This window comes from Cetorhinus maximus, chromosome 3, assembly GCF_964194155.1.
Source record: "Cetorhinus maximus chromosome 3, sCetMax3.hap1.1, whole genome shotgun sequence".
NCBI classification, from domain to species: domain Eukaryota; kingdom Metazoa; phylum Chordata; class Chondrichthyes; order Lamniformes; family Cetorhinidae; genus Cetorhinus; species Cetorhinus maximus.
In genome coordinates this window covers 91,942,259-91,964,945 of record NC_135881.1, presented here as the reverse complement: position 1 = coordinate 91,964,945, position 22,687 = coordinate 91,942,259, and the positions used below count along the sequence as shown (strand labels likewise).

Below are 22,687 nucleotides of genomic sequence, written 5' to 3'. Positions count from 1 at the left end.
TAAATATTCCAGGACACTTGACCTGTAGAAGAGATTGACAAAATGAAAAAGGAGCAATGTGGGGGGTTGCTTTGATAATAAAGGATGGGATAAAGATAAAGAGAGAAATGATTTTAGCTCAGAAAATCAAGATGTATAATCACTTTGGGTTGAGCTAAGAAACTAAAAGGGGCAGAAAACACTGGTGGGACTAGTTAATAGATCCACAAACAGTACTTGTAGTGTTGGCCAAAGAATAAATCAGGAAATTAGAGGTATATTTAACAAGGTAGTCATTATGGGGACTTTAATCTTCATATAGAGTGGGAAAACAAAAGTTTCAATAATAGTGTGGGGTCGAAATCATGGAATGTATTCAAGATAGTTTTCTAGTTCAGTATATGTCAAGGTTCCAACTAGGAAACAGGCTATTTTCAATCTAATATTGTGCATGGGACAGGATTAATTAATAACCTTGTAGTAAAGGCGGCTCCCGGGAGGAGTGATCATAATACAGTGAATTTTATGTTGAATTTGAGAGTGATTTAGTTAAGTTGAATCTAGGGTCTTAACTCTGAACAAATCAAACTAAATAGATATGAGGGTATCCAACTGTGGCTAACAAGTATTCAACGAAAGGAGAGGCATGTAATGTTGCCAAAAAGGGTAGAAAGCCTAAGGATTGGGAACATTTTAGAATCCAGCAAAGGATGACCGAGGAGTTGATTAAGAGAGAGAAAGCAGAATGAGAGTAAATGATCAAAAGGCATAGGGCAGAATTTCACCCATGTTGGGCGGGCGGCAGCGATCAGGAAGCCGACCATTTCCCGCAATCGGGGCTGGAAGGCAATTTTACGCTGATGGGCCAATTAAGGCCCGTCCAGTGTGAAATGCGAGCAGCAGTGCTCAGCGCTGCCTGTGCAGGTGGGGGGGGGGGGGAGGGGAGTGTGAGTGGGGCGAGTACGAACTTCGCGTATGCGTGCAAATGCATGCTTCATAATTTCCCTGAGGCAAAGAGCTGCCTCAGGGAGATGAAGAGGTATATAAAAAAATAAAGAAAATAAAAATGTAATGAAACATGTCCCCTCATGTGACTCTGTCACATGAGCAGGGATATGTTATTAATTAAGTTTTAAATTTTTAATTGCTTTAGGAAACTTCATTCTGCCCATGGGCGAGGTTTCCTAAAAAGTGCAATGGCCGCTTGGCCTTTTCGCCTGCCTGCCAACCATAAGGTTGGACGGGCAGCAAAAAATTCAAGTTAATTGATAATTTAATGACCTGAATAGGCCTTTTAATTGTCGATGAGCGTGCTGCCGACTCCAGCGAACGTCCGCTGTCCGAAATATTACGTGAGTGCGCGATTACGTCAGGACGCTTGCCTGACTTCATTGCGCGTCATTTTACGTTTGGTTGGGTCGGGCGCACACCCATCCGCCGAGCTAAAAATTTTGCCCATAAAAACAGGTTGCAAAAGCTTCTATAAGAACAGATTCAGTGAAAGTAAACTCCCATCCTTTAGAGGCGGAGAAATGAGAAATTATAACGGTGAAATAAGGAAATAACAGAGGCATTAAACAAATATTCTGTATTTGTTTTCATGGTAGAAGGCACAGAAAACATTCTGGGAATAATGGGGAGCTAAGGATCGCACGAGAATGAGTGAAAAACAGTATTGGACAAATCAATGACAAATCCCCTGGATTTGATGGCCTACATCCTAGAGTTTTAAAAGAGGCAGCTACAGAGATGGTGGATGTATGGCTTTTGATCTTCTAGAATTCCCTAGATTCTCTAAACGTCCATGGGGATTGGGAGGTGGCAAACATAATCCTGCCATTCCAGAAAGGAGGGGGGGAAAACAAGGAACCATAGGCCAGTTTGCCTGACATCAGCAGGGAAAACTCTAGAATCTATTCTTAGGAACGTGATCTAACAGGGCACTTAGAAAATCAGAATTTGAATGAACAGAGTGAGTATGGATTTATGAAAGGGAAATCATATTTGACAAATCTGATAGAGCTTTTTGAGATTGTAACAGGCAGGGTAGATAAAGGGGAACCAGTAGATGTAGTGTATCTTAATTTTCAAACAATATTTGGTAAGGTGCCATACAATAGGTTATTACACAAAATTAGGACTCATGGGATTGGGAGTAATGTTTTAGTATGGATTGAGAATGGGTTAACGGACAGAAACAGGAAGTAGGAATTGAACTAAAACCTTGTTAGTCTTTCCACCCCACCCCCACTAGAGCTGTACTTTGAATATCCTGTCTTCCATTCTTAATTAGCACTTTTCTCAGACAAATGTCACCACCTTCGACACCTCTTTGACCCTTTTGTCTGTGACATCTTTTGATTATCTGCTCATCTCCACAATCACCACACCCTCAATGTGTCTCTCCCCACATCCCCCCCCCCCCACCCCCACCCCCCCACCCACCTTAAACCAATTTATATTTCTCCCTTCTTCTAACTATGCTTCAGTTCTGCCGAAGGGCCATGAAGGCTCGAAACGTTGACTGATTTCTTCTCCGCCGATGCTGCCAGACCTGCTGAGTTTCTCCAAGTAATTCTGTTTTTGAGTAGGAATTGAAGGTTCATTTTCAGTTTGGCAGGCTGTAACTTGTGGGGTACCACAAGGAGAGTCTCACGTATTTGAAACTGAGATTAATGACTTGATAAAGGGACTAAATGTAATGTGTCCAGGTTTGCTGACAGTATAAAATTAGGTAGGAAAGTAAGTTGTCAGGAGAAATCAAGGAGGTTGCAAAAGGATATAGAGAGGTTAAGTGAGTGGACAAGAATGTGACAGGTAGAATATAATGTGTAAAAGTTGAAGTTTTCTATTTTTTATATCAAAATGGATAAGCAGAATATTTTTTAATTGGTGAGAGACTGGGAAATGTTATTCAGAGGGACCTGGATGTCTTTGTACACGAATCACAGGAAGTTAACATGCAGGTACAGCAAGCACTTGGAAAGCAAATGTTAGCCTTTTTTTTAAACAAAAGGATTGGGGCACGGGAACATCACTATCTTGCAAGTTCTCCTACAAGCCATATCATCCTGACTTGGAAATATATCGCTGTTCATTCACTGTCACTGGGTCAAAAACCTGGCACTCCCACCCAAACAGCACTGTGGGTGTACTTGCACCTTAAGGATTGCAGTGGTTCAAGAAGGTGGCTCGCTACCAGTTAGGGATGAGCAATAAATGCTGGCCTTGTCAGTGATGTTCACATCCCATGAACAAATGAAAAAGGAGTAAAGAAGTCTTACTGTAATTACATATGACCTTGGTGAAACCACACATGAAGGTCTCCTTACCCAAGGAAGAATGGAGCACAATGATGATTCACCAGAGCACATGAGAGTGCGAGAAACAAACATCAAGAGAATTGGAGAAAGTGACATTATAGTAATGGAGGAGGAGACGGGAGGGTAAGTATAAAGATAAAAGTTTAATTTATCTTACTTCTAACATAAAGAGAATCTGAGAGCTTGGAAAAAATGGAGTATGTACAGAAAAAGTATATGCAGGGAGTTTAGTGAAGAAGGCAAATGAGCCGAGGGTACAGAGGGAGTTTATAGAACCATAGAAAGGCTACGGTGCAGAAAGAGGCCATTCAGCCTATCGTGTCTGCACCAGCCATGAAAGAGAAAATAAAAGCCTTTCTTGTCTACCCCATCTAGGTCCCTCTTAATTTTGTACACCTCAATTAGGTCACCCTTCAGCCTCCTCTGTTCTAAGGAAAACAACCCCAGCCTATCCAATCTTTCTTCATAGCTGCAATTTCAAGCCCTGGCAACATTCTTGTAAATCTCCTCAGTGCTCTCACCAGAGCAATTACGTCCTTCCTGTAATGTCAGGACCAGAACTGTACACAAAACTCCAGCTTTGGCCTAACCAGCGTTTTATGCAGTTCCAGCATTACATCCCTGCTTTTATTCAATACCTCATCCAACAAAGGAAAGCATTCCATATGATTTCTTTACCACCTTATCCACCTGTCCTGTCATTGTCAGGGACCTGTGAACATGCACTCCAAGGTCTCTCACTTCCTCAGCCCCTCTCAATATCCTCCCATTTATTGAGTGTTCCCTTACTTTGTTTGCCCACTCCAAATGTATTACCTCGCACTTCTCTGGATTGAATTACATTTTCCACTTTTCCACCCACTCGACCAAACCATTGATGTAATTCTGGAGACAACTGCTATCCTCTTCACTATCAACCATGTCATTTGCAAATTTCCCAATCATGCCTCCCACACTTAAGCCCAAATCATTAATATATATGATAAACAGCAAGGGGTCCGACACTGAGCTTTGTGGAATGCCACTGGAAACCGCTTTTCACTCCCAAAAACATCCATTGGCCATTACCCCTTGTTTCCTGTCACTGAGCCAATTTTGGATCTAACTCATTACCTTCCTCTGTATCCCATGGGTTGCCATGTGGGACCTTTTGAAATGCCTTACTATAATCCATGTGGACAACATCCACTACACTACCCCCATCAATCCTCCTTGTAAATTCCTCAACAAACTCTATGAAGTTAGTAAGACACGATCTTCCCCTAATAAAACCATGCTGACTATCCCTGATCAACCCGTGCCTTTCTAAGTGGCAGTTTATCCTGTCTCTCTGAACTGATTCCAATAACTTGCCCACTACTAAAGTCAGCCTGACTAGCCTATAATTTTCTGGCCTATCCCTCACACCCTTTTTAAATATTGGTACAGCATTTGCAGACCTCCAATCCTCTGGTACCTTGCCTGTGTCTAGTGAGGATTGGAAATTGATCCTCAGGAGTATCCACTATTTCCTCCCTGGCTTTCTTTAACAGCCCGGGATACAATCCATCAAGCCCTGGTATATTATCCACCTTCAAGGATGCCAGTCCCTCCAGTACTTACTCTCTCAATATGCTTATTGTATCTAATATTTCGCATTCTTCCTCTTTAACTGGAATGTCTGCATCATCCCTCTCCTAGTGAAGACAGAGACAAAGTACTCATTGAGAACCCAGCCCACATCTTCAGCTTCAACACTGATAGGCCTTACATTTTCCTTAGTTACCCTCTCGCTCTTAATGTACTGGTAAAACATCTTTGGGTTTTCTTTGATTTTACCTCCCAATACTTTTTCGTATCCTTTCTTTGCTTTCCTAATTTCTTTTTTTACTTCACTCCCCCTTTTATACTCCTTTAGGCTTTCTACAATATTAAGCTTTTTGTGACTGTCATAAGCTTTCTTTTTCTGCTTTATCTTACTCTTTATGCTTCTGGATAACCAGGGGGGTCTAGGTTTGGCAGTACCACCCTTTTTCTTGTTGGGCCATGTCTACACTGTGCCCGTAGAACCTTGCTTTTGAATACCTCCCACTGATTGACATTGTTTTCCCTTCTAGTTGCTGTATCCTGTTCATTTCGCCAGTTCACCTCTCAGCTTTGTAAAGTTTGTCTTCCCCCAATTTAGAACTTTCACTCCTGTTCTATCTTTGTCTTTTTCCAAAACGATGCTAAATCTAACTGTACTATGGTCACTATCTCCAAAATGGTCCCCCCACTGTTACTTTATCCACTTGCCCTCTTCATTTCCCAAGACTAAATCTAGAATTGTGCCCCCCCCATAGCCCCCACTCTCGTTGGGCTTGTTACATGCTGACTAAAAAAGTTCTCTTGAATGCAGTTCAAGAATTTTGTGCTCTCAGTGCCCTTCACACTGTTTGTATCCCAATTGATATTAGGGCAGTTGAAGTCCCCAATTATTACTGCCCTTAGTTTTTGCACTCAGAAATCTGTCTACATATTCGCTCTTCTAATTCCCTTCCACTATTTGGGGGTCTATAGTACACTCCTAGCAGTGTGGCTGCCCTTTTTTATTTCTGAGCTCAACCCATATGGCCTCATTTGGTGCTTCATTTAGTATACCATCTCTTCTCATAGCTGTAATTGATTCTATAACCAATAATGCTACATCCCCACCTTTTAAACCACCTCTCTATCCTGCCTGAAAACTCTATATCCAGGGATGTTAAGCTACCATTTTTGCCCCTCTTTAAGCCAAGTTTCCATTATAGCAATGATATCATGCTGCCATGTATCTATCTGTGCCCTCAGCTCATCGGCTTTATTTGCTATACTCCTTGAATTTATGTACAACTTTTACAACTTATACAACTTTTGAAACTGCCAAATTCCTGTGTTGTACACTTTTTAACCTGTACTTTTTCTGTCATTCAGAGTCACTCATGATTTCTCTATCTCCATTCCCTGGCCTGAATTTGCCCTCAGGTTCCCAGCCCTCTGCCAATCTAGTTTAAACTGCCCCCAACAGCACTAGCAAATCTCCCTCCAAGGATATTCTTCCTGGTCCTGTTCAGGTGTAAACCGTCTAGCTTGTGCAAGTCCCACCTTCCCCAGAACCAGTCCCAATGCCTCAAAAACCTGATGCCCTCCCTCCTACACCAACTTTCCAGGCACGTATTCAATCGCTCTATTCTTCTATTTCTATACTCACTTGCATGTGGAACTGGGAGTGGGACTGATGTCACAGACTGCTTAAAGAAAGGCAGGAATGGCAGCACAACATTCTAGTTACAGGGTTTTCAAATTGGATAGGGGGATAATAAAGGGAGGGGGTTGTTGGGCAGTGTCGCAATATCAGTTAAAGAAACAATTACAGCTCTAACGAGTGATGATATACTAGAAGGATCATCAAATGAGGTCATGTGTGTTCAACTTAGGAACGAAAAGGGAGAAATCATACCGATGAGAGAGTACTATATATCCCCAAACAATCAGAGGGTGTTAGAAAAGTAATTATGTAGACAAATTTCGGAGATGTGCAAAAACATTAAGGCAGTAATAGTTTAGGCAATTTCAACTAGCTTAATATTAACTGGGATAGAATCAAAGTAAGACATATATATTGTGTAAAATTCTTTAATGCATTCAGTAGAACTTTCTTAGCCAATACATAGCAAACCCAACAAGAGAAGGTACGGTTCTGGACTTACTTTTAAGGAATGAAGCTGGAGCAGTGGAAGAGGTATCAATGGGAGAGTGTTTGAGTGATAGTGATCAATTCAGTTAGATTTAGCATAACTAGGGAAAAGGACAAAGATAGACTAGGGGTAAAAATTCCCAATTGTCGAAAAGCCAATTTTATTAAGCTGAGTTGTGATTTAGCAAAAGTGAACTGGAAACAGCTATTTGAAGGTAAATCAATGTCAAAGAAGTGGGAGGCATTCAGGAATGAGATAGTGAGAGTTCAGAGGAAATATGTTCCTACAAAGAAAAAGGGTGCGACTCCCAAATCTAGAGTCTCCTGGATGTCAATAAGTATATAGAGTAAGATGTGGCAAAACAATGGAAGCTGATGTCAGATGCCGAGGGCAGGATTTTCCCGTCCTGAAACCGGCCAGAATGGAGGTGGGAGAGCAAAGAAAATGGCACCAGCTGCCTGTCTGATGGTCTTCTGCCTCCATTCCTGACTCTGACAATTTTCCTGAGAATGGATGGGAGAGAAGAGCAGGATTGGTGGGATACGGAAAAGTGAAGTTGCCTGGCTCATTTACTGGGTGGCTTGAGGTCAATAGGGTGCTTATTAGGATCTCACCTTCTAACCTCTCAAGATTTTCATGGGGGGTGTGGGCAGCTGTTTGGAGCTCTCTGAAGCTGACTAGCTACAATCTGGCAGGAACAGGGTGGCAACAGTAAATAAAACTATTTCAATGTGAAAAAGTGAAAGTTTGGACAAAGAAGTACTGTGCAGCAATAAAATTTTAGTAACCAGCATTTCCTTACTTTATCCCAAGTCCCAGTTCTTCATTTGCCCTGGCCAATTTGAACATGAAGATCCTCTCATATTTTATGACCACGCAGAGATGCCAGCCACAGCAATAGCTATCAATTCAGGCTAGAATGTGGCCCACTTCCCTGTTGTCCTGCCTCCATTTGTGCGCTCCCCCCCCCAACCATCCCCCACCCACCCCACAAACCACAATCCAAAGTCATTAAGATGCCAAACCCCTGAAAATCGCACTTCATGGCATGCTGGACCCAGAATTGAACCCGCTCCCCAGTTCCCACCTCCAACAGGAAAATGCAGCCCTGAGAATTCAATACTGTAGAAAGCCTAGAGGAATTATAGAAAGTGCATAGGATGAAATTGAAAAAGAAATTATAGAAAGCAAAGAGAGAGCACAAAAAAAATGCCAAGTAAAACCCTAAGATATTTTATAAATACATAAAGAGCAAGAGAATAAATAAGGAAAGAATAGGGTCTATTCAAGGCCAAAAGGTAACCTGTGTGTTCAGGTGAAAGACATCAATCATGGGGCAGAATCTTCTGCCTGTCAGGCGGGCAGGTTGGGAGTGGGCGAGCGCGATCGATCGGCTGTGCGCCGCCATTTTACGTGGGTGGGCCAATTAAGGCCCGCCCAACATGATGCGCGCTTGGTAGCGCTCATGCTACCTGTGTGGATGGGGGAGGAGGGAGAGTCGGGGCCTGTGGTCTTTCTCACATGCGTGCAAAAGAGTGCAGAAATCTCCCTGAGGCAAAGAGCTGCCTCAGAGAGATAAATTTCAGTTTCAAAGTTTGAAAAAAAGGAAGTGAAAAATCATTTACACATGTCCCCTCATGTGACATGTTTATGAAATATTTTAAAAATATTTATTAATTTAATAAACCCTTCATGAAAGCTCTTCCCGCCCGTGGGTGAGGTTTCATGAAAAATATGAAGGCCGCCTGGGCTCTTCGTCTGCCTGCCAACTTTAGCAGGTTAGTCAGCTTAACCTCGGTGATGGGTAAAGTATTGGAGAAAAATTTTGAGAAACAGCAGTAATCATCATTTAGAAAAGACTCAGACTAATCAACGACAGTCAGCATGGATTTACATACAAATTAGGAGCAGGAATAGACCATTCGGCCCCTCAAGTCTGCCCCACCCTTCAATAAGATGATTGTGGCCTCAGTTCTACTTTGTTTCTTACGCCCATAACCCTTTGACTCCCTTATCAATCAAGAATCTATCTAATTAAACCTTAAAAATATTCAATGACCCTGCCTCTAGTACTCTCTGGGGAAGAGGATTTCACAGACTCATGGCCCTCTGAGAGAAAAAAAAATCCTCCTCAATTTCATCTTAATTGAGAGACCCCTTATTTTGAAATGGTGTCCCCTAGATATAGTCTCCTGCTAAAAAGGGAAAGATCCTTTTAGCATCCACCTTGTCAAGTCACCTCAGGATCTTAAATCTTTCAATAAGATCGCCTCTCATTCTTCTAAACTCCAATGGATAAAGGCCCAACTTCTCCTCAAATGATAACTCCTTCATTCCAGGGATCAGTTGAGTGAACCTTCTCTGAACTTCTTCTAATTCAATTATGTCCTTTCTTAAATAAGGGGACAAAATCTGTACACAGTACTCTAGATGTGGTTTCACCAATACCCTATACAACTGTAGCAAAACATTCTTGCTTTTATATTCCATTCCCTTTGCAACAAATGACAACATTCCATTTACCTTCCTAATCACTTGCTGTACCTGCATACTAACTTCTTGTGATTCATGTACCAGGACACCCAGGTCCCTCTGTACCTCAGAGTTCTGCCATCTCTCCCTATTTAAATAACATGCTGCTTTTTTATTCTTCCTGGCAAAGTGGACAGGTTCATATTTTCCCACATCTGCCAAATTTTTGCCCACTCACTTAACCTATCTATATCCGTTTGTAGATTCTCTGTCCTCTTCACAACTTACTTTCCTATCTATCTTTGTGTCATCAGCAAATTAAGTAACCACACATTTGATCCCATCATCCAAGTCATTAATAAATATTGTAAATAGTTGAGGCCCCCACACTGATCCTTGTGGCACTCCATTCGTTACATTTTGCCAACCTGAAAATGACCAATTTATGCTTACTCTGTTTCCTGTTAGTATACCAATCCTCTACCCATCCTAATATGTTTCCCCCTACACCATGAGCTATTATTTTGCATAATAACCTTTGATGTGGCACCTTGTCAAATGTCTTCTGGAAATCTATGTACTCCACATCCACAGGTTCCCCTTTATCCACTTTGCTTGTTACTTGCTCAAAGAACTCTAATTAATTAGTCAAACACTATTTCCCTTTAGCAAAACCATGTTGACTCCGCCTGATTACATTGAGATTTTCTAAGTGTCCCACTAGAACCTCCTTAATAATAGATTCCAACATTTTCCCTATGACATATTAAGCTAACTGGCCTGTAGTTTCCTGCTTTCTATCTCCCTCTTATCTTGAATAGAGGGGTTACATTTGCAATTTTCCAATTGGATGGGACCTTTCCAGGATATAGGGAATTTTGGAAAATTAAAATCAATGCATCTACAATCTCAGCAGCTACCTCTTTTAAGACCCTAGGATGAAGTCCATCAGAACCTGGGGAACTATCAGCTTTTAGTTCTAATAATTTTCTCAGTACACTTGCCCTCATGATTATAATTCTTTTAAGGTCCCCTCTCCCTTTTACTTCTTGATGCACACTTATTTCTGGGATGTTATTTATATCCACGATAGTGAAGACAGATGCAAAATATCTGTTCAATTTATCCACCATTATCTTATTTTCCATTATTAATTCCCCAGATGCTTGCTAAGGGAAAGTCATGTTTGACTAAATTGATTCAATTTTTTGAGGTGATATCAAGGAGGCTTCATGAGGGTAGTGCATTTGAACCAGTCCACATGCATTTTAACAAGGCTTTTGACAAGGTCCCACGTGACAGATGGGTCAGAAAAGTATAAGCCCATGGGATCCAAGAGAAAGTAGCTAGTTGGGCCCAAAGTTGGCTCAGTGGCAGGAAACAATTGGTAATTGTCAACAGGCGTTTTTGTGACTGGAAGGCTGATTCCAATAGTGTTCTGCAGGGTTCACCATAGGTTCCTTGCTTTTTGTAATTTATTACACTTAAATGTAGGGGTCAAGATTAAGATGTTTGCAGATGATTTTTGAATCAGCCATGTTTTTAATTTCAAAGAAGAAAGCTGTAGACTGCAGGAATCTATCAATGGATTGGTCAAGTGGCCGAAAAGTGGCAAAATGAATTCAATCTGGAGAAGAATGAGGAATGACATTTGGAAAGGGTAAGAAAAGGCAAGGGAAAGCACAATAAATAGTAGGTTACTGAGAAGTGTAAAGGAACAGAGAGACCTTAGAGTGCACGTCCACACATCCCTGAAGGTAGCAGGACAGGTTGATAAGACCATTAAGAAGGGAAGCCTTCCTTTATTAGCCGAGGCATAGAATGTAAGAGCAGGGATGTGTTGCTAAAGCTATATAAATTTCTAGTTAGATGAAAGCTAAAGTACTGTGTATGGTTCTGATCACAGCATTACAGGGAAGAACGTGATCACCTTAAAGAGGGTACAGAGAAGGTTTACAAGAATGTTGCCGGGAATGGAGAATTTTAACTATGGGGAAAGATTGGATAAACTTGGATTGTGTTATTTGGAACAGTGATGACGGGGGGAAGGTTTTATTGAGGTGTGCAATATTATGAGGGGGCTAGAGTGGGTGGGAAGCACCTATTTCTCTTAGCAAAGAGGTTAATAATGAGGGGGCATAGATTTAAAGTAATTGCCAGAAGGATTAGAGGGGAGTTGAGGAGAATTTATTTTTCATCCAGAAACTGAGGGTAGGGTCTGGAACTCAATGTGTGAAAGGGTGGTAGAGACAGAAAGTCTCATTGCATTCAGATATGCACATGAAGTGCCATAATCTACAAGGCTATGGGCCAAGAACAGACGAGTGGGATTGGGTCGGATAGCTTTTTTCAGCTGGCAAACACTTGATGGGCCAAAATGGCTTCTTCTTGTTCCATAAATTTATATTATTCTACAATCCTGGGATGAGGAGATTGTCCTATGAGGAGAGATTGAGTACACCAGGCCTATAATCCCTGTAGTTTCAAAGAATGAGAGGTGCTCCATGCAGAGGTTTGCTAGGTCTACTATAGATTTCAATGTAGAGATTTTTTTCATGAAATATAGGTATATTTTGGCCTGTGTTTATTATGCATAGAGACTAGATGTGCATGCATAAAATCATAAAAGTGAAGTTTACAAGTTTATGATGGGTTTGGATAAGGTGGAAAGGGGATAAACTGTTCCTGTTAGTTGATAGTACAAGGACTGGTGGACACAGATTTAAGGTTTTGGGCAAGAGACTCAAGGGGAATGTGAGGAGAAACTTTTTTAAGCATTGAGTGGTAATGATCTGGAACTCACTGCCCACAATGGTGGTGGAAGCAGAAGCAATCAATGATTTCAAAAATTGGATGAGCACTTGAAATAAACCTGCAGGGCTACGGGGATCGAGTGGGGGAGTGGGACTGACTGGATTGCTCTGTGGAGAGCCGGTATGGACTCGATGGGCCAAATGGCCTCCTTCTGTGCTGCAAATGGCCTCCTCCTGGGACAATGGGTTCATTTACATAAAACCTTGAAAATGGGAGCGCAGGAAAGAAAAGTCATATAAAATAGATTGTGGGGTTTTATAAATAAGGGCATAGGATACAAAAATCAATAAGTAATAATAAATTTATACTAAACGTAAGTTAGGCCATAGTTTGAGTTCTGCATAAGGCAGAAACTATTGCATCTTTTAAAAGAAAAATTGGATAATTATTTTGAAGCAGAGAAAGATATAAGGTTAGTGGAAAGAATAGGGCAATGGGATTAATTTTTGATTACTCCAAAGAGCTGATACATACATAATGGGCCAAATGCTCTCCTTCTGTGCTGTAAATTTCTTTTACTCTATTAAAGCCCTCCTCCTCACAAATGGAAAGTTCTGATGTCAATTACTCACTCAATCTAATGGTTTTGCTAAGTATGGGAGGAACTTATAACTAGGTTTAGGAGGTTCAAATTATAAACCGTATTGAACTCTAAATCTGACACAATGATTGAGAAGCCAGCAATATAATTCCTCGAGGGCTATGCTTATTGTTTCTTTGGTTTGTACTGTGCTACGTTTATTGTAAAATGTCATGATGAAATTCGTATGAACTTTACCCATGTCTTCTTAGAATATCAATTTCAAAATTTTGTTCTGTATTGATCAGTAAGCACAGAGAGCAGCTCTGGTTTATGAAATACATGGCATCTAGTAGCATCTTGGACTTAAAGTGTGACAGTAATGTCACTGTAAGATATTGACCCAACATTGGTTTGTTGGTGACACTGAAGTTTGGCTTATGCTGGCAATTGGCAGCATCTAGGCTGAGACCTAATCAGGACATGTACCACTACCTGGCAGAACAAATGCTTAAAGAGAACCCCTGCACCTAAGCGACTGAACAGCTGGACATCTGAACTGATATGTTTTTTTTTAAAAAAGCAGGAAACAAAACTGCAATCTGTTAATGCATATTCAACAAGGCCCCAAGCAGATCCCTACAATATGTAATAATCAAGTTAGCAAAATAGTTTGCAATTGTATTCAATATTAAAGCTAAAGTAATACTGCCAGCACAGACTCAATGAGGTAAAAGTAACTGTGATTACAAAACTTAACATAAAACCATAGGATAGAGAGGTAATAAGCATAAATCAGTCCTACAAATATTGTGCCTACAAATCCACAGGTATGTAAACCACTACAAGATTCTGGAAGAAAATAGATAAATATTCCTACCTGTGATCATAACTAGAGCTGCTAGGCATGCAAAAGCTGAGACATCAAAGTTAAGGCTTTGTAAATTTGTAGAGAATTCCTTGATTGTGTCAAGCCATTCACCAAATCCACGAAGGCACTGAAGTCGATGCAAGACAAGCCCATTACAGAATACAAACTTATCCTCTGCTGGAGCGGATCTGTAAATAATTGTTAAAATTATAGTTAAATGAACTGTAACATTATAATCCTACCATTGCCTTTGCAAAATATGATCAGCAGTATTCTACATTTTACAGGAGATCTAAAATTATTAACTTACAATCGTCCAAGAAAGCTTTAATACAATTATTATTTGGCAACAACACTTTGATATATATTCATTGTATGCAGTACCTATGGCAGAATACATGGTACAGAGTGATAGCAAGTAGCCCTAGATTCCAATTCTAGACAGCAACAATGCTGTTGGACTGCACTGTTGCACATGCTCTGATTCAATGTCTAGTATGTTTTAGATGTATATCATAGATTGTATTTTAGAAAATTTGGCACACTGATTGTTGAAGGGGGAGACGGTGGGATAGTGGTATTGTTACTGGATTAATATTCCAGAGACCCAAGCTTGGGGGACCTGGGTTCGAATCCCACCACGGCAGATGGTGAAATTTGAATTAAATAAAAATCTGAAATTAAAAGTCCATGAAGCCATTGTCAATTGTTGTAAAAACCCATCTGGTTCACTAATGTCCTTTAGGTCTGGCCTACATGTGACTCCAGACCCACAGCAATGTGGTTGACTCTTAAATGCCCTCTGAACAAGGGCTGTTAGGGATGGGCAATAAATGCTGGCCGAGCCAGCGATGCCCACACCCCATGAATGAATAAAAAAAAACGATTTGGTTACATTCCAAATATCTTAGTCAATTATTCGGTAACATGTTTACTTCGTCATTATTTCACTTTGCCTATCTTCAATGATAAGCATATTTTCTTTGTCAGCTGGTATCATCTCAAGCTGATGTTCATTCGAACAAGCAGCAAAAGTGAGAAGAAAACAGTAACTGTATAATGAACACAAACATCTGTTAAACATTACATACGAAAAGAAAAGATATAAAGAAAATTTTTAAAGATGGGCAATTTGAAATAATGAAGGGAAAAACTGGTAACGTACAAGGTCAGTCAGCATCCAGAAGTGATTAGAAACATTCAACTTTCAACGTTCTGATGAAAAGTTACATTGAAAATGTTAATTATAGCCAGGAATATCCATAACTTTACTGGAAGTGTGGTGGAGCCTCGTTTGGGCGTGAATGGGGTTACTGTTACAATTCCAGTAGAAGAAAAATAGCAAAGCAGGAATAGCCCAGAGGAAATTCCTGATCTATCCTTTATTCTCCTTTGCATGGTGAATGGCTTCCTGTGCATTTCAAGCATTTCAAACATTTTTCTGGATTCTACTCCCCCGCCTCCCAAAATCAAATTCAATTCCTTTCAAGGTTACCTGTAATTGATTATAGCTATATTTTTATAATAGCAATACTCTGCATTGTACAGGAAGGGTTTTTTACAGAAGGTGAGTGCTATAATCTCATTTTATAAACAGTGCACTGCCATCTAAACTAGATGACAATGTGCAAAATCTCTTCAAAGTATAAATTTCTAGTTGTTCACTTCTTTAAAAATAGGAATTTTTTTCTATAAAGTACTTTTTGTACTTTATAGTATGTGACCTATGTATAGACTTTGAATTTGGTACAATTTTTTTCGGGAACTAAGAAATTTACCTGTGGGAGAGTCTCAGTACAAAGAGTTCAAGGAAGGCAGATTCGATAAGCAAAGTCTGATCTTCCTTAGGGAGATCACTAAATCCTGGTATCTTTTCGGCCCAGCTCTGTGTGATCTCCATAGATGTGGCAAGGAGACCATAGAACTGATGAACATACTCAGCATCGGTTCCAGATGTGGGCTGTTCAGCAGCACAGAACTGCAAGGGAAAAAAAGCAATATGTCAGTGAAGGTCAATTACACAAATTACATTTTCCAATTCACACAATAGAAGGAGGAAATAAAGATGTTCAGGGCCTTCTGAAAAGAATGATCATTGACTACAAAAAGATATGTGCTAAAAACTTTGCATGTTGTTTATGAAAAATTTTCCTATATTGATCGTCAGATTTTTGCCATATATTATGTTTCAATTTTAGGGCATGTCTTAAGAATTAGTTATGTTTTGCAGGTCATTTCATAATTGATAGCATACCGAAAAGTACTTTATAGAAAAAAATTCCTATTACTAGTAATATTCTGCAGTCTTGCTCATTCTACAAACAATCTCCAGTCATAAGTGAGAATTATTTATATTTGTCCAATATACAGCAGATATTAATACTTGACAAAGGCTCATCTATGTTGTTCAACAAGCATTTTAAAACAAATTAATTGAACCATGGTCAAATGAATCTTAGGTATTCCTCTGAAATGATAATCTTTAAGCATATGCAACTAATTCAATAGCTATGGTTTTGAGAAAATGTTATTCCGTTCTGCATTATTGAAATTAGCACATTGCCTTTAACTATAATATTCCGCAAACCATTTCTTCATATGCCATCTTCGGTTTTGACCAAAGACTGTTATGAAGCATGAATACTAGTGAAATTGTAAGGTAATTGTGATTTCAACAGAAATGTTTGCCATGAGATCAGCATTATACATCAAGCCAATTAAGAACTGCATTGAAATGATTTTGACTTTGCTTTTGGAGTCCAAAAAAAATTCCAATGTTTGAAAAAAAGTGACTCAAAGCTGGTTTGCTGCTGTATTAATGGTGGGTTGCACTGTTAGCCTAAAAATGAAATATGTTGCTTGTAAATTCAAATTACTGGAATAATTTCCTCACTATACAGATAAGTTAACATCTTAAAGTATATCATTTTGACTTCTGTTTTTTGTGTAAGAGGTGTAAGGGAGGGGTAGCACCTCTCACAGGCAGGCTTACCACACTCTTTGGAGTGGCTCATCCTGTATTGGTCCTTACCTTCACCCACCTCTCAAAAGTACATAATAATGCAATGGTGAACACCCAAGTAAATAATTTGCTTTTTAAAAAAATTCTGCAAACATCAAATGAGGAAAATGCCATGGCTTCCCATGAGAGAAAAAGGCAGGAATGATAGCAGCCCCTGGATGTGTTTGCAGGAAATCCAATTGTTAAAAACCTTGTGGGGATCAGCAAGATAATTCTTATCAGTCATCTGATACTGGAGCTCCTTTGATAACATCTTGATTGAAAAAAGATATAGCCAGACTATTGCTAACGGGTTAAGCTATGGAGCTCCTGCTGAATAGAGAAAATGTTTGTTGTAACCCAAGTTTTCTTTTTTCATAATTTAGAATGAAGTTTCTTTTTATTTACACAGCTCTTTTAACTAAGAAATCTTGGAATGACCACTTAGATTTGTTTCTCCATTGGATATATTACAGAACTGCTACTTTCTAATTAAAAGTAGAATACACATTGCTATCAGGCATCATCATGTTTACCACCAGGTTTCTAAAGATTGATTATTTTAAAAAAAATAAACCATATTTCTTCAATTGGTTGTTTCTGAGTCAATGCTGTGGGGTACATTACAGTAATCGAGATCAAAAATATGATTTTCAGATTTTCAGAAAGATTATAGAAAAATAATACCAAGAATATGTTCTGAAACCATAAATAATTAAAAATTTGATTAAAGGTTTGTCACCTTAGTACTTACAATCACAAAATAAAACAATTACTTAAGTAGCTGTGATATAATGATCAGCTCAGAGTATACATCATTTCATGGTAGCAGCTATTGTTGCTGCTGGTGTTAAGATGCTTTCTACTTCTTGCACTGTCTTTACATCTATGTGGGCTCTTACTTACCTGGGTGTAATTGTGGCTGCTGGGAGTGGAGTCTACGAGTGCCCGCACAAGAGCATTCATCATACTGATTGGGGGTGAGGGTGGGGATGGTTCCTGGAGAGGGCTCTTTGGTTTGGAGGGAAGACGACCCCTTCTCCCTTTTAAACTATCTGTACGGACCACTGGAGAAAGAGGCACAGAGAGAGGGAGAGAAGGAAATTTTTTTTAAAGTTTCATATGCAATTACAGACCTGTAAGAAAGTGAACCAATCGAGTTAAAATTAAAAAACCTTCAAACTTCTGGGCTACAGTGCAAATTTTCATCAATTGACAGATTATTTAGAACGTGTTAAAATTGTGCTTGTAACACTGCTATATTGTGTAAAATAAAAAAAAAACTTTCCAGATCTAGAGGTTTATAATTTGAGAAAACATTAAAGCCACATTTCGATTAGTATTATTGTGGCTTTGTTTTTTGTTGTTTGGGTTTCCTGTTCGGTTCATTCAGAGGAGTCTATTACCCCACTATCCTGCCAGATATTTACAACATGCTTTTGAAGATTGTGAAAAAAAAAACCTATAAACAGGAAATGCAGACAGCCGACTGAATTTAGAAGGTATGGTTAATTATAGCATTTACATTAGCAACACACTGCTTTATCCCGCTCTTAATCTAAACGGTGACAAGTCCTAATCACAGCCAAGCAAAATCATCGCCAACTGTACAATCATTTTTAAAACCTGGGTCTCGTGAAAGCTGGAGGGGAGGATGGATTAGAGTGATCTGGGGTGCTGCTGTTGCACCAAGACAGCTACCAGCTCTCACCTTCTTTAACCATGCCCACGCTGAGGCATTTCTGGAACCTGCAGTATTGGCAGCGATTGCGCCGCCTCTTATCCACGGGACAGTTCTTGTTCGCCAGACAAACGTATTTTGCATTCTTCTGCACCGTCCTCTGCGAAGAACAAATATTATTACAGGATGTTTTCTTGTCGAAAAAAAAATAGGAGCTGACAAAGCAGACTCTAATTACAATATGAAATGCGCCAACGCCACTCCGATAATTAGATAAAATTAATTTCCTAACACGTTAGCCTGCAGGAAAAACAATTTTACTGGTGTTAGCTCCTGACAATGAGAATCAGCCAGATCCGTGCCGGAGAAACTCTCAAGAGACAGGCAGCTTTAAATGATGAAATTATTTCTGAAATTACCGGGTCATCACATGATACCTTTGGGTATAATATCCCTCCCTCTTAATATACCTCCGGGGATCGTTTTCCACTTGGCTTATTCCCGCGGTGATTACTGACCTTATTAAAAGAAATTTAAAATGATTTGGGGGAGCGTTTCTTTAACCAACATTGGTTTAAAAATAAAAACCCTAGCTTGGATTTCGCTAATCAAGACTGATCAGTACAATTTAAATCACATTCGGAGTTGGAGTTTAATTAAATACTATACATCTTGATAAAAAATGATATAGCTAGGCTATTGCTAACGGGTTAACTGTACAGAAGTCAAACGTGCTTTTTGGTAGAGGGCTGATCATGGTTTATTCTTCAGGAATGGGAAGGAATGGAAACCCTCTGGCGCGCTCGCTTACACCGGGTTCTTTAGCAGTTTGGAAAAGTTTGGTAAATCATTACGTTTACAAGGCGACAACAAAGAAAAACTATTATTATAATTATAGATTGGGCGGCCTTTAGAAAACGCCCCTTAAGCGGTGTAGTTAAAATGACTCATTAAGCTAATTACTAGTAACAATGAAACGTTTTGTAGCATTTTGTCTGTTCACTTTTGTAAATGAGACTGGCCTCCTGCACCAAATAGACAGTATCGTTCCAGCCACTGTGATTGCCAATATTGAACTCTTACTCTGAAATTACACCATGCATCATTTTTTTTTTAGGCAGAACTTTTTACTATTTCTAAATTCTGGCCGCGGTAACTGCAATTATCAAGATTAAGACATCATTTTAAACTGCTATTCAGTGTCCAGGGCTTCCTACATGCTATAATGGAGCAGGAGGCAATTTTCCACAAAAAAGCGCAGAAGCTATTTTAATAGTTTGTTTACTACTTGGGTTTTTTCTAATATTCTCAATTCAATTTCAATTAGAAATGTGTTTTAAAAATAAACTTCTTGGTAATTCCGCTTGTGATCCTTCTGATCTTTAGATACTGAAACTTTCTCAGTCCCAGTTCTGCCCCTGTCTGTCACTTTGACAATTTATAAAGCTTTTCCCGGTGAAAGTGTTGCCCTTTTGTACCCGATCGTTTGAAATGATCACCATTAAACTATTGGAGCGTATATAAAACTGCCATCCTAATGAAAACACAGAAGTGGCTTGTTTGAAACCCGGTCCCCTATTCCGTCGCTGAAGTGCTGCGTGTATCGAAGGGTTTCTCACTTTTTATTTACACTTCACTTCGGCGTGCAGCATTCCCAATGTGCTGCTGGATTGGGGTCCGGCTACTTGCAGGTTGTAATAAGATCGCACGGCTCTTTGGAACGCATTCCTTCGAAAAAACAGTCCAGGTCAGGTATATCCCCGACCACCCCAGTTTTGTTTAATTGCTGACCAAGTGAAATAAATAACGAGCTCAACTTATTTAAACTTGGGCGCATTCAAAAGGTTTTCTTGTTGAATGCTTTATTTATGTGAACATTTCCAATTCAAAAGTACCTCATTGGCTGTAAAGTGCTTGGAGATGTCCGGTGGTCGTGATCGACCCTATATAAATGTGAGTCTTCTTACACACAAGATGGTTTAGGTCTTTCCAATGTGTTGTTTACTGAGCGAATATCCCCTCCCCCAAAAAAACTTCCCTTTTCGCATAGCGTAGAGATGTCTTAGATAAAATTAAGGGGCACCGTACCTTAAAAAACCCTTTGCATCCCTCGCAGGTCCTCACCCCGTAGTGCTGACAGGCTGCATTGTCCCCGCATACGGCACACATGCCCTCCCCAGAGGAGGAGCCTCGGTTGGGGGGAGACGGCAAACTCTGGGAGCTCTGGCTGAGAGGCATCGGGTGGAATCCTAAGCCCGAACCTTTGACTAAATGCAGCGGGTACTGACGAGTGTCCATCACAGACTGTGCAGAAGTACTCTCGGTTCCCATTGGCATGTTCAAGGTGGGTTCGTAACACATGTGGCTGCTGGAGGCTGGAGAGTGTGGCGGAGACTGTTTGAAAGCAAACAGCGGAAATCTTGGTGGGGCGCTCTTCATAGGGGCATCTAAGATATGACCTGTGGCCATGCAAGTCTGGGTCACTGGGGGTAACGTGTGAGGCTCGTCCCACATGGATGTCTGTGGAGTTGTGAACTGGGGCGTGGTGGGGGTTGATGGAGGAGACTGCTTGAAGTAAATGGATGTCGATGGTATGATGTCCTCAGTTTGATGCTGGATCGATGGCTGGTAGCTGTGGTGGGGAGCATCCTCCAGTTTGATGAAGGGTCTCTGTGAGGAAGAAGAGTGCATTTGATACACGCACGATGGTTTGAACTCATAGCTGCCCGAGTAGCCAGTCTCCATGAAGGTGCTGAAACTGGGCAGGGAGGTGGTGGCTGTGATTTCAGTGCTGCCCAGGTCCATGCCAAACTTCATATAGGGAGATTCAGTATGCACAAAGTCAGAGCTGTAATCCCCACCATATGCGTAATTCTGAGCTGCAAAACTGGCACCTTGTGGTGAAGAGCTGTATTGGGTTTGCACACAGGGCATGTCTACGAAGAAACAAAAAGACAAGTTACTAAAGGTAGCAGCACTGATTTGCTATTACCTCATAGCACGATATACATTCAAACTGCTGAAGAAGGGGAAACGTTATTACATTAGAGATTACACCAACCGCAATTGTTCAGAATCCACATTCCTGTTTCTAACGCCGTCTTTTTGTCTCCTGGTTCAGTACCATCCCGTAAAAATAACTGCAATTCACTGACACATTTTACCTTTAGGGCTAAACCGTTTACTTAAGTGGTGTTTAAAAGAGGTCAGGATTCCTCTACATTAACGTCTGCACCGCCTCACTTAGTTCGTCAGTGACTTAAAAGTTACTGAGTATCTGTGATTCAGGTCGAAGACTCCACAGCAGTGTATGGCAGTGTGTGGCAGTGCTTACTTATACGTATTTCCGCGGACAATTGTATTTGTGGCATTGTACTTGCAGTGCTCGGGCGTACAGCGTTTTGTGTGAGCACCCTAGACGTTATTGTCTATCCGCTTATATCAATGGATAGATGGTGGCCAATGGGGAATGTTTCGATTCAAGAAAATCAGCGACAAACACAATTAAATTTTCTTATTAATATCCTTGCGTGTGTCTGGGATTGGAAGGTGTGGCGGAGGTAGTGGGGTGGGGGGCGTGCTGGCCATTGTATACATCATAATTAATATTATTTTTAAGTGTTATTGTTTCTTGCTAGTAAAGCACCAGGTCATTTAATAAAACCTCTGTTCGGTGACAGGCTGTAGCCTAGACAGACGGTCTCCTGTGCGAAGATTTGAAATCAAATAGAGAGGGATTTTACCTATCAACAACAGTGGTGTGACTAAGCATAGTATGAGCACTGCACTCAGTGTCTCGTAGATGAACGGATTTTTCGAAACATCAAGCGAGAAAGGGGCCACTTACATTTAGATGAAAGATAGGATCCAAAAGTATTGGTGCAAAAAAAAAGGCAATAGAACATGTTGCATTAAGACTGGGCAATTAATGAGATCAAGTTCCAGTTTCAACAATCTAAAAGGGCCCAGCAAACATCGGTACTGACTGGGAATGGATAGATTATGTTTTGAATATTATACCTAGTTATCACAAGACATGGTCGAAATTAATTGAGAGAAATAGAGGGTAGGTTTGATAACATCAGTGGGCAAACTGCTTCAAGGAGAGATGCAGACATTTGTGAGTTATGTGCATGTTTTCTGTATATTTAAGCAACTTTATCTGCATATCTATCACCTATCGAACCCTGCTGACAGGCCTGTTTCATTTCACTACACGTGAACATACAGATTTCTAGCTGCATAATCCTGTATGCAAGTGCAGTTTTCTGTTATGTACAGAAACCTGGATATAGGCAGCTTTCTCTATGTATACAGACACCTAGATATCA

General features: G+C 40.2%; 1 protein-coding gene across 3 annotated transcripts in view; it reads right to left on the bottom strand.

The window, feature by feature from the left end:
* nr4a3 (nuclear receptor subfamily 4, group A, member 3) overlaps positions 1-22,687 on the bottom strand; it is a 32,331-nt gene that overhangs the window by 4,370 nt on the left and 5,274 nt on the right. For all 3 annotated transcript variants that reach the window (XM_078538712.1, XM_078538715.1, XM_078538714.1), the window contains exons 3-7: positions 20,445-21,292; positions 18,387-18,516; positions 17,582-17,742; positions 15,453-15,652; positions 13,684-13,862 (exon numbers count right to left, since the gene is read on the bottom strand). In XM_078538712.1, coding sequence (XP_078394838.1) covers positions 13,684-13,862; positions 15,453-15,652; positions 17,582-17,742; positions 18,387-18,516; positions 20,445-21,292 — 1,518 coding nt within the window. The remainder of the gene's footprint in view (positions 1-13,683; positions 13,863-15,452; positions 15,653-17,581; positions 17,743-18,386; positions 18,517-20,444; positions 21,293-22,687) is intronic.